Source organism: Stigmatopora argus, chromosome 18 (assembly GCF_051989625.1).
Source record: "Stigmatopora argus isolate UIUO_Sarg chromosome 18, RoL_Sarg_1.0, whole genome shotgun sequence".
In the NCBI taxonomy this organism is placed as follows: Eukaryota; Metazoa; Chordata; class Actinopteri; order Syngnathiformes; family Syngnathidae; genus Stigmatopora; species Stigmatopora argus.
Window position 1 is genome coordinate 7,376,703 of NC_135404.1, and position 16,081 is coordinate 7,392,783.

Consider the following 16,081-nt stretch of genomic DNA (forward strand, 5'->3'; position numbering starts at 1 on the left):
TTAAATATTGAGGCTTAATTTTTTTCGTCCCTCCAATAAGAAAACCAAGGTTGAGTCAGCTGACCATGACGTCACTTTCCCTCGACACGCAAAGGAGGAAGACCTTTTCGCCGGCGACTCTGCTGTGAACTGCGCGTCCGCCCGTACTCGCCAGAACAACAATGTATTACAAATTTAGCGGTATCACGCAAAAGCTGGCGGGGTCTTCTCCGTCGACGGCTTATGCCCCCCAGGTGAGTTTTTAGGTTGACGTGTAAGTCCTAAAACGGGCTGTCATGATTGGTGGTGACCTTCATCGCGATGTGCTTGCTTGCGACCCTGCCTGCGTGAAATGTCACTTTTTCGACAAGCAATGTTTAAGATATTTTACCTATTCACCTCTATTTTGTGTTCAAACGTGCTCTTTAAGATTTATATCACAAAACATATCTAATATTTCTATCCGGCAAAAGCCACCAGTTGACCTTTTACATGTCCAATCGTTTCTATCCAAGTTATCACATCATGGTTTTCTTTGGTAGGACCAACCAGATGTGTTCCTGTTATATCTGACCTTTTGATAAAGACTTCTCGCCTGTCTGTATTTCCCCCTTTATTAAACTGTAAGCATGCTACTTAATTTTGTGGTGCATTACAGATGAACGTCAGAGACCAAAATAAACACCTTTTCAGTCATCGGCCGCCATTGACGGCCTCAGATGTCCAATCTGCGTTAACTAAGACAGGCTGACAGTGAATCAGCGCTTTCAGCCCTCCCAGTCAAAAGGGATTGGACATCACCTGCTGCCCATGGCAGTAAAAGAGATTTTTTTTTAAATTTAAAAGAAAATTATTACATACTGATGTGACCTTCCTCAAAAAATGCAATTTTTCTTATTCTGTTGTCACCTTATGGTTTTAGATGCAACACGAAGAATCAATTCTTAAAATTTTGCTCATTTGGAAACCACTAATAACATCTGAGTAATCAATCAAGCCCAAATATTAGCTACATTATCTTTCTAATTTTATAAAATTCACTTTAGTTGTTGCTTCAAATACATAAACCTTTGTAGTTTATTGACTAGATTTACTGAAGAATAACATTTGCCTGGAACAATAGGAGGTCCTCATTTCTGCAGGTGAACTGGAGGTCTGCACATCATGACGTCTGTGAAGTTGTTGCATCTTGGCACCTTCATTTTATCACCATTTCACCCTGTAATTAGCACCTTTGCAGGCATGTCATGTGACGACACTATAATTTCAGAATTGCTCATGCACGGTGTGCCTAAATTGGATATAAACAAGATGAAAGCTCATGCTATTTCTAGTTTATTGGTCTAAAAAATAAAGCAGATGAGTGACTACTATTGCAGTTTTTAAGATAATTCCCTCGTCAAATTGCCATTTTTGAATCCACTTTCATGTGTACATGTTAGAATGCCATATTTAATTTCCCTGCTTATACGCCATCTGCTTTTTACACGCACATAAATCGGTCACATCCCCAGGCTAAAATGGTTTCGCTTCAATTTTAGTCCAGCGACAGACATTAAAAAGTCGTTTCAAACCCCTTCCTTCACTGTTTATGTTTCATTGCCTTTGACAGTTATAACCGAATTTTACGATGTGTTACGTGTTATTGATGGCGACAGTAGAAAGCTCTAATTTTAAATGAATTGGACATGTGGGACAGTCAATGGCACTGAAATATTAGCATTTGCAGCCAATCAAACCAGTTTAAACGAATGGGAGATCTATCATTGCTAATGGCTTGCAATGAAATAAATACTATGAAATGAAAAAAAAACTATTTTGCAGGGCTTGAGGGCAATCACTCCGGCCGAATCGTCTCCACTGATCTTTGCCTCCCCCACGAAAGTGGTCTCAGAAGCGAAGCCCGGTATGGAGTACTTGGGGGCCAATAAGGTACCTGACCTCCAGAGGATGTTCCAGGTAATCATACCGTGCAACCAATACATACCGTGCAACCAATACTGCAAGAATTATTATCGAAGCCCAGAAACATTTTGTTTTGTCCCATTTTAGACGTCAGACGGCATCCCCATTCACCTGAAGAGAGGCTACCCAGACCGGCTACTTTACCGCACCACCATGGCCCTGACCGTAGGGGGCGCGCTCTACTGCCTGGTGGCCCTCTACATGGCCGCCCAGCCTAGAAAGTGACCGACGCCAACCCATCAGATTCTCACTTGACACTTTCTTTGGCAATGTTTTCCACCAGGCTGTTTGAATATCTTCAATATCTTCCCAGCAAAACAACAAACATTATTTTGACCTGTCGCCAATTTCTATGTGAATCCATCAATGAGCCTCTGTTTCTTTACCTCTTGGAAATTTAAACAAAACAAATAACAGCACTCTCGGACAAACAGATTACAATGTCTAGTTTTCTTTTGTATGGAAAGTATATTTAATTGAATAAATTTTAGGTGAAAACAAAGCCGCTCGTCATTTCTTGGCTTGTTTCAGGGTTGACCTGAAAAAGCTTTCGAATTCATCATTATTTTAAATTGATAGTTAAACTGTAGTCTTACAAAAAGGCAGTCTTGAAGACAATTTGAACAAACATACAAAATGGTAGCATGTTTGTTCACATATTGATCATAAAATACTATCACCATTGTCCTTTCAATTGTATAAGTAGATGGTTAAAATATGTTTTATTTTTCATTCATTTTCTAAACCGCTTAATCCTCAATAGGGTTGCGGGGGTGCTGGAGCCTATCCCAGCTGACTGGGCCACTCACGGACACACACCCATACCTAGGGGCAATTTTAGAGTGTCCAAACAACCTACAATGCATTTTTTTGGAATGTAGGAGTAAAGCGGAGTACTAGGAGAAAACCCACATAGGCCTGGGAGGACATGCAAACGCAACACAGGTGAACCGACCTGGATTTGAACCCAGGACCCCAGAGCTGTGAGGCCGATGCGCTACCCACTCTACTTTCATATTTTTATTTTTATGTATTTTTTTCCCAGTTTTAGCTAGGGGATGAGGGAAAATAATCTGATGGCCCACCAGGCTTATAAAGCAGACCGCTGTTGACGCCGGGTGTCGTCAATGTGATATTGACGTTAATTCACCCGCTTTCATATTCCTGTTTTCCCTCAGGGCACGTGATGCAGCTTTAGAACAACAGTTGGTCTCTGATAAATTAACTTAGCGGCTCAGTCCTCAGTAAACAACACCTGTGTGTGGTAAATGTCACTTCTTATCTATGTGCTCGCATTTTCTGCCACTGGTCAATAGATTCGATTTTCCAGCAGCTAGCTTCAAGTAAAGTAAAGGGGAACATGTCCCAACTTGATTCTTACTCATTTAGCTTTCAATGTGTGTTTTGTTGAATAAAAGCTAAGGTGAGTCAGGATATGACGTTCGAAACTGAGTTCGTGTCGACAACATGCAGGCTGGCAAGATTTCAGGTCAAAGGTTAAAGTTATGTCTGAATGATTTTTTTTTCTGGAGGAAACATGCGTGAGAGTAGACGCCGAGTGAGCAGTTTCGATTTGTCTTCATCTCATCAGTTTCACCCATCCTCCATTTTGTAAGGCTCTCACGTCATACTTCCTCTCCACTCCTTACACCTCATTGTCTGGCCGGGCCCACCGTTTGGTTGCGTTGGTCGTGTACTCCCCCCGGCTTCATTAACAGTCGGAGTGTCGTGTTACCGCACGGCAAACAGCTTGTCGTGCGGGGCTCCTGTCCTGCCACAACAAAAGGATGTCATTGTTATAGTGCTCGAGTGGGTTTTGGTGATGCAAGAGGGTTCATGAAGATAATGGCGTGTCATAGAAAGACAATAATGTAGCAAATATTGGGTTGGACTGAGTCTAAAATGAGCACTTTGAACAGAGAGAGCTGTTTTCCCATGTTGTTAAAAGGCATGGCATCTAGGGACTTTTTTTCTGTCTACTCATAGAAAACATTATTGTCAAGTGATTGTAAAGTGTTTTTTTTGAGTCAGTAGTTTTATAAACAACAAAATGACTGTAAAATGTCTCCTTCAAAAGCAATGCCATTTTTTTCCTGAAAAACACGACCATGAGTTTACCTTGAAAAACATGAACCAGGTTTAGGAAAGCCTGTTTTTCCCCTAAAACACAACTGTGTATACATCTATAGAAAAGCTTTTTATTCCCTGAAAAAACACATTGTATGTTCAGTAGGTAGGGTGTTTCCTTAAAAAGAAAAATAATATATAAATATAGGAAAACCATTTTTTTAACAAAAGACTACATATATAGTTAGCCTTTTTTCTACAATAAAATGCCCATGTATAGTATTAAGTTTATATATATATATATAGTGTATCTATATTTATATATATATATATACATATATATGATATGTATATCATTTAATCTTGTTTAAAAAAAAATATACGTACATGTTTTATTGTTTGGGGGTTCCCAAGATGGACATGTCCACAAATGTTCTTGTTGCTCAGAGTGCTTTTCAAAATTTAAAATTGTATCTTGAAATGACCAAAATTACTACATTTTTCCACTTTCTGGGCTTTTGCAATCATTACCTCTTGGGACTTTTTTTGGCCTACCTGTCAAATGCCATCTTGCCAAGGTAAACTCGCTTCTGGGGCTGAGTCTGAAAAATTGTTCCCTGCAAAAAAAAAATCATAGCCGCTCACTCCAGCCAACCTTGACGCTGGAAGCAGCAAATCTAAGGAGTGATAAATCACCTCCGCTCGCCCCCTGAACATAATGAATAAATAACGTTTTCTGGCATCCATTAAGACGCTGGAGACGCCTGTCCACAAATCCATCTGCTCTGGGCCTGACACCTTTATGATGTAACCCCTTCTGTACGCACATGCCTAAAAATACATTTAATGGCACTAACACTGTGAGGTCAACTTGAATTTGCTGGGCATGTTGAGACATGGGAAATGTGGACTGTTATTTTTCGCATTTTGATTGGACGGCCATTGTAGCGAATAAGTTAAAAATGAGCAAATTTGGTCACTTAACAGTCAGGATTTTAAAAAAGCGCCTTCATTATAAGGCAGCTTCAGGTAGTATTAGAGTAGACCAGTACACATAGCTAATTTTATTTAAGGAATTAAAAAATAATTGATATTTGTGTGTGGGGTCCCTCTAGTGGTTTACTTTGCTATGTAAAATTACAGTCAGGGTATACGTATATGTACTTAGTACATACCTGTCAACCTCTGCCGACAACTGCCCTTATAAATGATTATGATTCCCCTTACAAACCCCCCAAAAAACCTTACAAACACCGTACGAATCGTACGGTGTTTGTAAGGTTTTTTTGGGGTTTGTAAAGGGAATCATAATCATTTATAAGGGCAGTTGTCGGCAGAGGTTGACAGGTATGTTAGTATATGACAGCAGCAGATCCAAGCACATTCACCAGATACAACAAGCCAAGCAAGGCTTTTTATTCATGTAAAATTGACTATACAAAATAACAAGGTGACTCAAATATAACCCTTGCGTTGTCCTTGTGTAGGGAATCCGAATAAATAACAGGAAAAAGTGAAAGGAGCGTATGGAGATCAGGTGGAAAATGAAACTGGCCGTCATTTACACTTGTAGGTGAGCTGCTTGCGATGGAAGTGGATGTAAGTGGGCGCCACCACGAGACCAGAGAGGAAACCTGACATTGCGCCAAGGCTGCACGAGATTGGCCAAGCCTGGGAAAAATATACACAAGTAAGGTAGTATTCCTATTATAATTTAAATTGCCCAAAAAAATCAACAGAATGGAAGCAGCCTGGAAATTCACCCCAAATCAATAGGAAATGATCCCAAATTTTTGCAAAAAGTGACCTGTAAGTACCCTAAAATGAAAAGCGAGTGACGCAAAATTAACTCATTGCCTGCCACTGACAATGATAGATGTCCTTTTGACAGACCAAAAGGAATTTTCTTGACATTCTGACATCAAACAAGAGCAGACAGACTGGTGACCTTAAATTTTAGGTGTAACTTGTCTCACCTGCCAAGGTCTGTTCCAGTCCAGGGGCATGGCGAAGGCACCAAACCAGGTGCCCAAACCCGTCAAGGCCACTGTAATCTGGAGGCAAGTGTCCCAAACAGACATAGCCCTGAAAAGCAGGATGATTTTTATTTTTATTTTTAAATCAGTCACTGAATCTTTTTTGTTGTTGTTGTTTTTACGGACCCATGTCGACTGAAAACCCGGATCCAAGCCTGGACGTTTGGGCCAAGCATGCAGAGGCAGCGGAGCGTGGTGAGTGAAGACAGCAGGACAGCCAGGGAAAAGGTCTCCATAGCCGAACTGCAAGACAGACATTTTGTGTCAAGGGTAAGCATTTTTTCCCAGACTAATTTTGTGTTTTATATTTCAAAATCTTTATATTTAAATTATTAATCGCTGCCTTCCCAGAAAAAAATGAATTGGACGTCTATCACTGTCAGTGACAGCCTATTTGTTCCAATTAGTACTCACTCTATTAGTGGAGCTCCATAGAGGACCAGCAAGGTGTGGAAGAACAAGCAGGACAGGAAGAAGTAAAAGCAGGAACGAATCAACCTGGACAGCTACAGCAAAAAACATGCAAGTCTTGTGATATGGCGGTTCTTAAGAACGATTATTGTTTGGTTTATTTTCGTGCGTTCTCTCACCTTGTATCCCAGCGAGTGCTTCCTAGTCGGCAGCGAGATGCCAAGCAACCAGAAGATGGCGACGGTGACCGTGGCCACGGCACCGGACACCGAGTAGATCCACAGCAGGTGGGTACCGTACAAGGAGAACCCCGGGACGAGAACGGCTAGCGCAACCGTAGCCACAAGCACCGAGGAGGCGGTGATGGCGTGGGCGCTCACCATCGCACGGATCTCGTGGTCCCACATCCCTGTCCACGGGGGGAAAACTGCAATGAAATAGTTTATAAACGTTGAATAAAGCACAAGAAAACAGTGACGAAACGCAAAGTGAGTTCTTTCGGTTCACTTCCGTAAATATGGAGTTGCACAGATTTCCTCCAATCACATTTCAGAGGTTAGTCATACGACGTCATAACAACCGGGGGTTTTACCTTTTAGATTTTGGCACTGGTTGAAGTATATATTTTTTTTTGTGCAGATAAAATTTTCCATGTTTAGATAAATGAAGTAATAAATAAAATCTCTATAAATAAATTTCTTTTATGACAAAACCATTTGCCATCCCCTATTGTTGAAAGACACAACTGTCGACCAATCAAATTTCGCAGTCTCCTTCCCAGCGACCAACCAGATAGTTGACATCTGTATGGGGAATAATAAGGCATTCTCTTCTCTTCCCACTGTCCCACTAATATACTTATCTTTAACATTATATCTGTAACTAATACCCATATCATTAAATATGAGTCTATTTCAAACAGGAACAGTTGCTTTCATTTCAACACAGCTGTTAGCCAATTGCATTTTCGGATTTCACGGCATTTGCCCAATCAGGTTGGTTAACGTCATCATTACCGGATGTTTTGACAATAACAAGGCGATCTAGCTAGCGTCTGAAACGATAGGAAATCAGACAGTTAGCTTTAATTTAATCATTTTTAGGACAGATCCCACCAGTAAGAATGGTTTGTGAAAAATGTAAGTTTTATATCACACATTATATAACACATTATTGTTGTCGAGCTGATTCTTGTTAGTTTAGCGTTCTCGTGAAATAACATGGCGACCATCTCCGTTTGATAGCTCGGCGTCACTAGTTCACGTATTTATCACAGTAATTTTACTCAAATGTCAACATTAGGCTTGTGATTTATTGGTTGTTTGTTTTTTCTTCTTTTTTCTCAGGCGAGAAGAAGCTTGGTAGAGTTATTACCCCGGACACGTGGAAGGACGGAGCACGGAATACGATAGGTATGAAGGTTACAAATGTATGTAGGTAGAAAACATAAGTACCAAAAATGAATAAAAATAAATAAATAAACGGATAAAATAACGTAGTATGTAAGTATGGTGTAACATGCATACAATTCTATAGCTCTCATCCTTTTTTTTGGAAATACATTCACTATCAATTAATATATTTATTATGTAAAATTAAATGAGGAAAATCTACTGCGAATTTTGTGTCTTTTACTTTTGAAATTGACGAAAAATGTAGTCTCTTGTGGACTCCTCCCTGTGAAATGACATAAAAGATTGGTTTTTGGAACTCAAGCTAGTCATTTCACCTAAGATAATAAAAAAATATCCTAACTAAGTCATTTGGATGTGTTTTGGTCCTCAAATGGTGCAAAGATCCTTTGCTAATTCCATGTTTGATCTGCAACAACAGTAATTGAAATGTCTTTGCTGGTTGTCTTACAGTAGAGCGTTGTATTTATTCCTCTTTCACACAGACATCCACACGTCAATTCATTTGCCACACAGAATCTTTCCAGTTATGTGGACAGAATTGGTTTCCCTTAGTTTTAACCACAACAATCTCATCTTTCCTGCCTTTCATTTACAGAAAGGGTCAATGGCAATTCTATTATTTGAAACTAGTGATTTCTTTGTTGTTGTTTTGTTCCAGAGAGTGGCGGCCGCAAACGCAATGAAAACAAGTTGCTGACGTCGAAGAAAGCCAGGTAAGTTTTCTGTCAAAACACCATCTTTTCAAGAATAAAGGATCTCATAACACATACATTTTGTATTTACAATTTTCTTCCCAGCGTTTTTAACATTTTTTAAAGATTCATCCACTCTACGTATATCATACTTTCTAAAGGCAGATGTTTGCAAATATCTCAATTTGATCGATTATAAAGATCGCCATAAAGCTATACAAAAAAGTATAAATTCAGTTAGAGCACACAAATCAGAATATGAACTGTTTATTTATTTATATTTTTAAATACAAGTTTAAGTCTTTTTTTCAATATTCTCCAAAAAATAAAAATGAAAATAAAACGGAATCATATTTTTTCATTAAAAAGTAAAATAGACATTTAAAAATGGAAAATAAATATTTCACGTGTTTTAAAAATAGATCAAATTAAATGTTGCAATATATTTTTTTATAAAACATATTATTTATTTGCTCCCATTGACAGCAAAGGAAAGTATTTGCTTAATCTCTCTCTTTCTTCCAGGTTCGACCCATACAGCAAGTCCGGCTTCACCACGTGTCGTATCTGTAAGAGCTCGGTCCATCAGGTGGGCTCGCATTATTGCCAAGGCTGCGCTTACAAAAAAGGTCAGTAACTTGGGCATGGACTTTATCTCCTTTTTGCCTGAGGGAGAATATTTTAAGGCTCTTAACGCATTTTCCACGCGCTCGACCGCAAGTAAAAAAATGACGTGTAGAAAGCACACAAAGTTTCTCCCTTCCTATCTTCCTATTATGAACATAAAGAAATCAGCTTATTAACAGTGAGGTTGGGCAGATGAATCACTTTTAAATTATAATCAAAATTTATTTCAACTTTTTTTTCATTTTACATTTTGTACAATTTTTTTTTAAAAATCCACCTTGAGTTATTTTGTTTATTTTTATTTATGAAGGCTCATGTTTCAATGCCACCGACTGCACAACATTTCGGTCTCTCGTTCTCTATGAATTTCTGAGTACAGTGGTACTTCTATTTTCGGAATTAATTGGTTCTAGAACTTGTTTCATAACTTGGATTTTTTGTTATTATAGAGGAATATTTTTCTTGGAATTTCTTTAATTCGTTGCACCGTCCGTAAAACAAAACGACCAACTAAACCCTTGGAAAATGATCAAAGTGTCCCAATTTAGTCCAAGGAAATGATAAGAAAATGATCTATATCTGTACTAAAATGAATAAAAAGCATGCAAAAACATTTTGTATTTGTGTAAGGAAGCTAACTTTAGCACATAAAGACACCTAAACAACTTCAAATTATTAATTCCCGGAGTACCTGGAGAAAACCCACGCAGGTGGACTGACCTGGATTTGAACCCAGGTCCCCCACTATGAGGCCAACGTGCTAACCACTCAGCTGACGAGATGAGATATCGGAACAGTAATGAGCATGTCAAAGGATTTTGAAAAGAGCCAACCCGGGAGAAGAAAGGTATCAAAATTTAAAACAAAATTAGAATTAAGTTTAGTATAAGGTTAGATTAAATTGATTTTTGAGTGTCTGCATCGTAATCCAAGTTCATTTAAATCTGTTTATGTTATGAAACGAGCGTGTTGCCCTGCAAAAGTGCCCCCCCCTCTCTGCCCCCCCCCCCTCTCTGTCCGTCTCTCTCTCTCTCTCTCTCTCTCTCTCCCCCTTCAAAATCCGTATAATTTTAGTACTATTAAACACATTTTAGTAATATTAAACCACTAGTTATGTGTTACTTTGTTAATAGATGGCGAATTAGAAGAAATACAACTTTTTTCCAATCCAATATCCTGTTTTTGGTGTTTTTTCAGAGGGTTGGAACAAATTAATTTGTTTTTAGTTCATTTCAATGGGAAACGTTCATTCTAGTTACGAGAATATCATCATACGAGCTCGGAACGAATTAAGCTCGTATCTTGACGTACCACTGTACATGCATTGGTTATATTTTCATTTCCTCCCATGCTCCTGTTTTTGTTCCCCTTAGGAATCTGCGCCATGTGCGGCAAGAAGGTCCTCGACACCACAAACTACAAGCAGACATCAGTGTGACTGCGCCCGATTGGTTTGCGTCTCAAAATGCCCGCTAATGTCATGTTTCCATTTTTTTTCTCTAGCGCATGGTTAGCTGTAATTTTAGTCGTTGTTAACAAGTTCTGATTTTGTGTTTGGTTTGATAATTTTGTGTAATCTATGTGAGTGAATCCTCAATTCCCCCCAAATTTTACAACATGCAATTCAATAAACAAATTGGTGCTGTCCTATAAAAAACACCACATTTTGCATGTGTTTCCACATATTTTGTTTTGCTGGGATAGAGGAAAAATGGAAATCACTACTTTAAGGTGGGTTATTTGGGTACTGCGATCATGGTGGTGTAAGAAATGTTAATTCGCCCCTCCCAATCTGAATGGATTGGACGCCTAAACTCTAGTTTCCGAAAGAACACCAAACAAAGCATTCAATTCATATTTTTTACTTTTTATTTGGGTAAATAATGACCAAAAAAAAGCAAAATACATCAGGTTGATACGTTTTAGTTTTCTTCCTTTAACACAGAAATGACAGTTTATATCTTACAAATAGCTTATGTTACAAACACTTGAGTATTTACTTTTATGTAAATAATAATATTAATAATAATAATAATAATAATACGGAAGCAAGAACGGCTTTAAACAATACCCCATGGTAAAAGACTATCATTGCACTTTCTTTTATAAAGATGACATCATAATTATAATATACTTAATAGAAATATTAAGGCACGTGGAATCACAGTGATTTTTTTTTCAAATCGTCAAAGCAATGGCAGTGACATTTTTTCAGGGTTTGGTGAGTTTGAGCTGTGTCGAAGTGGTCTCAGTGCTTTATGAGGGTTAGGAATTCCTCACGGGTTTGGGGGCAGTCCAGGTAGACCCCCAACATGGTGCTGGTCACCGTGCTGCTGTTCATCTTCTGAACGCCGCGCATCACCATGCACATGTGCCTGCGGGGAAAGCAGATTGGAGGTTTTGGGTGGTGTACGGTCAAGTTTTTTTCTCTTTAGGGGGGGGGGGGTATACTTACGATGCCTCGATCACCACGGCAACGCCCTTGGGTTGCAGGGCGTTGGATAGGCCCATTGCTATTTGCTTGGTGAGACGCTCTTGAACTGAGGAGACAATAATATGCAAATGTTTTTATTAACATTGTAGTCATTTAAAAATATTTTCTACAATAAAGAAAATATATGTCTAAAAAAACAGTGATTAACTATTAAACATTACAATTAAATTTATGTACACCCACGGTTAAGGGTTTTGAGGTACTGCAACATTCAATAGAATGAAAGTGTCTCAAAACTTTTGACCATCGAATAAAATGAAGAAATAAATCCATAAAATATAAAAAATGAAATGCATTTAATGTAGTTTTTAAATGACAAACAAAAGATTAAAATATGAATTTAAAAACTGAAATTATTTGACAATAGTTGCAGTTACTATTAGCTATAGCTGTCCAATCTAATGGATTGGACAGCTATGAATGTCAATGGCAGCCAAAGATTTAAAATTGGTCATGATGTCTCACCTTGAAGCCTTCGACTGAAGATCTCCACAATCCTGCAAGGGAAAGAATAATTGGCTTTATAGCAAAGTAGCTTTAGAACTCCAATTTTATCAGACTTTCTTTTCACATCTATTTTTTTCTTTACAATAAGTTACTTTTCGCTCATAACTAGTAAAAAACTTTCAAAATAACACTTTATATCATACTGGATTGATTCTTTTGAAGGGATTTAATCTTATTTAACTGTAATGACATTGTCTTTTTTACTCTAAGCTAGACATTCTTGGCTATTTTTTCCCCCAGAAATTGTCAGTCATTCGGACGCCGCGACGTCCAGTCGAGCTATGATGACAAACGCCGTTTCCCACGCTTGAACGTTTTCATGGGAGTTAAGAATCCCGACGCCAAGTTTAAACCTTTGACAATACATTGAGATAACAGAAGAACGCACCCAGCCGACACTAATGCGGTAACAATCCGCGTGCTTTACTGACCTGGCCAGCTTGCTCAGGCCCACCACCTTCTTGTTGGGAATATATCCGATGTGGACCTAAAAAACCCAAAACCAAACCAGTCAGCCGCCTTCCGAAGCGGAACCGAATCGACGGCGTTCTCACCTTGCCGTAAAAGGGCACCAGGTGATGTTCGCACAGGGAGAACATGTCGATGCCCTTCACGATCACCATCTCCTCGTGGTCTTCGTCGAAAATGGCGTCGTTCAGAATGTCTGTGGGGAAGATAAAAAATTTAGCTTTGAAATTGAGTTTTTTTTAAATAACTGATTGCGATCATTTCGCTCCAAGTGAAAGTTTCTGAGTTGAGAGTTTATTCCGATGATGAAAAATTGATTCTAATACCTAACTTGGCAACCCATTGGTCAATTAGAATAACATGATTTAACCCTTTTAAATGGAAAGAGTACTTTTGGTCTTTTTTAATGAATATCAATTATAATAGAATGTTGTGATTATTATTATTATTTTTATTCCTTCATTTTTGTACCGCTTATCCTTGCAAGGGTCGCAGGGGGGGGGGGGGGGGGGGGCTGGAGCCTATCCCAGCTAACTATGGTCACCAAGTGAATTTCTGAATTCATTATTATAATGTTTTTAATTTAAAAAGATAAATACATATTGGTATTTGAACCTAAACATTGGTTAGATATAGTAAATAAGTTATAACTTTTTGTTTCATTGTAGTATTCAAAATGCTATTAATAGGTTGAAAAAAAGTGGTTTGTAACGTTTCGAAATCAGCAACGTCTCTGAATTAATTCATTTGCTAATCAACTATTTGTTCGTTGATCACGGGAGCTCCACATTGACTGAATAAAAGGCAATTTTTTCCTTTTTAAAAAACAACAACTTGCAGTCAGTGGATTGGACGTCTATTGCCCATAAATATTCCAATAGAGTGGCCCCTAAACTTGAGTAGAATTAGGCCCGCAACAGATGGGTTGGACACCAAGTTAAAGTGGAATAAATATGCAATATTACAAAGATTGTGTGAGATTTTGGGGGCTCACCATCGACGGTCTCGTGGTACCCTTTGGTGAAGAACTGCATGGCTTTAGCGGCTCGCAGCGGGGTACGCAGCAGACCCTGGCGATCGGCGTCCTCCCCGAGCTCCCGCAGGATGCTGGAGTAGGCGGCCTGCAGGGCCGGCAGTCGGCACTGGTCCTCGGCCTCCTTGCGGGACCCCTCGAGGATCTTGCGGTGGGGTCCTGAACCCGCCGCCGCCGCTTTCATGACGCTCAGCTCGGCGAAGCCGTTGTTGAAGCGGAACTCCTCCGCGGCGACGTCGTTCGCGTTCCCGTTGAAGTGGCCGTTCATGATTGGTTGCTCGGTGGTGCGTTTTCGTCCCGTTTCGTCTCGGTCCTGTAGCCACTGCGAGGCCGCTCTTCTTAAAGCCACCGATCGGTGGGGCGTATCATCTCTGATCGTCGTCATCCGTTACGGTGCCCGAGTTTGCAAGGCATACCCCCCGCCCCTTCAAATCACCTGACATGGAGTGTATCACCATCGATCTGTATTGATTAGTCTTGTGCATTATGGTCGCTCACTGCTTCCCAAGAAGGACATCCCACGATGACGCGTCATGACTTCATGCGAAAAGTGAGTGTTTGTGTGCGCGTGCGTGTGAGCGCGTGTGTGCGTGTGTGTGTGTGTGTGTGTGTGTGTGTGTGTGTGTGTGTGTGTGTGTGAATGTCGACAATACATCATGTGTCCATCCAATCCATTCATTTTCCCCCATCGCTTATCCTCACAAGGCTCGCAGGGGGTGCTGGAGCCTATCCCATCCAACTCTGGGTACCCTGAATGGCTTAATAGAATTGGATTAAATGCTTTTAATGTCATTATACAAGTATAATGAGATTTATAGCTTCACGACCAAGTGCACAAATAACAAGAGCAAATAAATAACAACATCATATTCCATTATATTTTCATCATTTTCTACAGGCCAATAAAAAGTGGGGAGCTCCCCTTCTTTAAAGTGACTTAGTTCAAGCATGTTGGACACGTATCCGCTGTCAATGGCAGACAATGAGCCTGAATTTTGAGTTTATCCAAGTTCACCTTTCCAACTGTTTCCTTGTGAAAGGACAGTTTGTTCTCCAATAATCCATATCGCATATGGTTAAGGGTGAGTTTTCGGTCATAAAAACAATGGGTCACTACATACTGATCATCACGATGATAAACTTTTTGTTAACCTAAAAACAAAGCAGATAGTGGTTAACAGTTGAAGATGTTATCAATCGCTGGAATTGGTGGATTTGTCCAATTTTGCTCATGTGATGACATGACAATCATTTCATATTTTTACAACGTATACTGGTAGCATAAAATAGTAGAACGTGCTCCTACTATGTGGTGAAAATTTCAAATTTCCTATCAATATTTATAGATCTTACATTATTACATATAAACACTTATTCAACCATTTTGTTCCTGAACATTTCAAAATTTTGATTGAAAAGCATTTTTTTTTTAAAATGGCCTATCTAAGTATCAATCTAGATTGAGATATTGTTATTTACACCACAAAGTGAAATGAAAATATTGACATTATACATAATGTAAAAAATTTCATGTGTTTTACTTTTTTTTTAAACAGGCAAATGTCTGGTTGTCTGCCGGCGAGTCAAACTTATTGTCAAATATTTTAACGTGATTCATTTTTTCTTTTGCACCAGACAGGTTGTAATCGGCAAAGCGACAACGATTAAATAATCCACTCATTACGGGAATACATTTTTGATGGCATTCACATGTGTTAGAAAGACTCCACCCTTGTGGATTTATAGTCACTTTCTCAATACAATGAGTCAGGCTTCATTTGTACGCAATGGGTTGTCATAAATTTATATCAAAGTTTCTACTTTCATGTAGAAAAACTACGAGACAAACAATGCTAAAATCAGTGCACAGAAAACAGCAGGTTCTCAATCGCTCTTGGTCGAAAATGCTTTTTTGCCAAAAATGTATATGCTGCAAACCACAACAAATGACACCTCAAATGAGATATTCCCTTTTTTTAAATATTTATTTTCTCAAAAAGTCACCGATGACCACATCGATACTCCAAAACATAACTTTCAGAAAAAAGAAGTTTGACTTTAGTTCTGAGAATTTTTTTCTCAGATTTCGTGTGGCATAATCAAGCCAGCGATGACACTCATCACATGGTTCATTCATGGACTACTCAGTCCATCAGTGATGAAATCTCACAATGTCCTGAGCGGGACACTTTTGATTGAAATGCTGTTGTCTCATGACATTTGCCGTCGAAACATTTCCACGAAGAAGATAAGAAAAAATTGGTTCGTTTTTTTTCATAGTCATGACGCAAAGGTCCGCATGTGTTCTTCTGACTTCATAGAGGACCAAATTCTTCCCACTGTCTCGGTTAGCACATTGATGACCTTGACCGCTACGCTCGCACGGG

General features: G+C 39.1%; 4 protein-coding genes across 4 annotated transcripts; 2 read left to right on the top strand and 2 right to left on the bottom strand.

Annotated features, from left to right (window-relative positions):
• The first annotated feature begins 63 nt into the window (after positions 1–63).
• cox7a2l (cytochrome c oxidase subunit 7A2 like) lies at positions 64–2,446 on the top strand. The gene is made up of 3 exons (XM_077625672.1): positions 64–233; positions 1,804–1,938; positions 2,032–2,446. The coding sequence occupies exons 1-3, from the start codon at positions 162–164 to the stop codon at positions 2,167–2,169; spliced, it is 345 nt and encodes a 114-aa protein (XP_077481798.1). The 5' UTR covers positions 64–161; the 3' UTR covers positions 2,170–2,446.
• Positions 2,447–5,399: 2,953 nt separating this feature from the next.
• Positions 5,400–6,985, bottom strand: pigf (phosphatidylinositol glycan anchor biosynthesis, class F). The gene is made up of 5 exons (XM_077625944.1): positions 6,638–6,985; positions 6,462–6,553; positions 6,174–6,290; positions 5,988–6,096; positions 5,400–5,682 (listed from the first exon to the last, which is right to left on the bottom strand). The coding sequence occupies exons 1-5, from the start codon at positions 6,863–6,865 to the stop codon at positions 5,569–5,571; spliced, it is 660 nt and encodes a 219-aa protein (XP_077482070.1). The 5' UTR covers positions 6,866–6,985; the 3' UTR covers positions 5,400–5,568.
• A 456-nt stretch (positions 6,986–7,441) lies between these two features.
• Positions 7,442–10,854, top strand: cript (cysteine-rich PDZ-binding protein). Its single transcript, XM_077626588.1, has 5 exons — positions 7,442–7,597; positions 7,805–7,870; positions 8,532–8,586; positions 9,091–9,194; positions 10,566–10,854. Exons 1-5 carry the CDS (start codon positions 7,582–7,584, stop codon positions 10,628–10,630), a joined length of 306 nt encoding a protein of 101 aa, XP_077482714.1. The 5' UTR covers positions 7,442–7,581; the 3' UTR covers positions 10,631–10,854.
• Positions 10,855–11,273: 419 nt separating this feature from the next.
• On the bottom strand, positions 11,274–14,224 carry gch2 (GTP cyclohydrolase 2). Its single transcript, XM_077626587.1, has 6 exons — positions 13,656–14,224; positions 12,748–12,857; positions 12,625–12,680; positions 12,152–12,183; positions 11,648–11,732; positions 11,274–11,567 (listed from the first exon to the last, which is right to left on the bottom strand). The coding sequence occupies exons 1-6, from the start codon at positions 14,077–14,079 to the stop codon at positions 11,441–11,443; spliced, it is 834 nt and encodes a 277-aa protein (XP_077482713.1). The 5' UTR covers positions 14,080–14,224; the 3' UTR covers positions 11,274–11,440.
• Between the last annotated feature and the right edge of the window lie 1,857 nt (positions 14,225–16,081).

What these genes read in the sequence shown, in the direction of transcription:
- cox7a2l (XM_077625672.1), top strand. Translation starts at nt 162, where the DNA reads ATGTATTACAAATTTAGCGGTATCACGCAAAAGCTGGCGGGGTCTTCT. An exon ending in CGACGGCTTATGCCCCCCAG is followed by an intron (nt 234 to 1,803) that starts GTGAGTTTTTAG and finishes ACTATTTTGCAG; the next exon opens with GGCTTGAGGGCAATCACTCC. An exon ending in ACCTCCAGAGGATGTTCCAG is followed by an intron (nt 1,939 to 2,031) that starts GTAATCATACCG and finishes GTCCCATTTTAG; the next exon opens with ACGTCAGACGGCATCCCCAT.
- pigf (XM_077625944.1), bottom strand. Translation starts at nt 6,865, where the DNA reads ATGTGGGACCACGAGATCCGTGCGATGGTGAGCGCCCACGCCATCACC. An exon ending in TATGGAGCTCCACTAATAGA is followed by an intron (nt 6,291 to 6,461) that starts GTGAGTACTAAT and finishes TCTGTCTTGCAG; the next exon opens with TTCGGCTATGGAGACCTTTT. An exon ending in CGGGTTTTCAGTCGACATGG is followed by an intron (nt 6,097 to 6,173) that starts GTCCGTAAAAAC and finishes CCTGCTTTTCAG; the next exon opens with GGCTATGTCTGTTTGGGACA.
- cript (XM_077626588.1), top strand. An exon ending in CTGACGTCGAAGAAAGCCAG is followed by an intron (nt 8,587 to 9,090) that starts GTAAGTTTTCTG and finishes TCTTTCTTCCAG; the next exon opens with GTTCGACCCATACAGCAAGT. An exon ending in AGGCTGCGCTTACAAAAAAG is followed by an intron (nt 9,195 to 10,565) that starts GTCAGTAACTTG and finishes TGTTCCCCTTAG; the next exon opens with GAATCTGCGCCATGTGCGGC.
- gch2 (XM_077626587.1), bottom strand. Translation starts at nt 14,079, where the DNA reads ATGACGACGATCAGAGATGATACGCCCCACCGATCGGTGGCTTTAAGA. An exon ending in CTTCAGTCGAAGGCTTCAAG is followed by an intron (nt 11,733 to 12,151) that starts GTGAGACATCAT and finishes TTGTCTCCTCAG; the next exon opens with TTCAAGAGCGTCTCACCAAG. An exon ending in GCCGTGGTGATCGAGGCATC is followed by an intron (nt 11,568 to 11,647) that starts GTAAGTATACCC and finishes CTTTCCCCGCAG; the next exon opens with GCACATGTGCATGGTGATGC.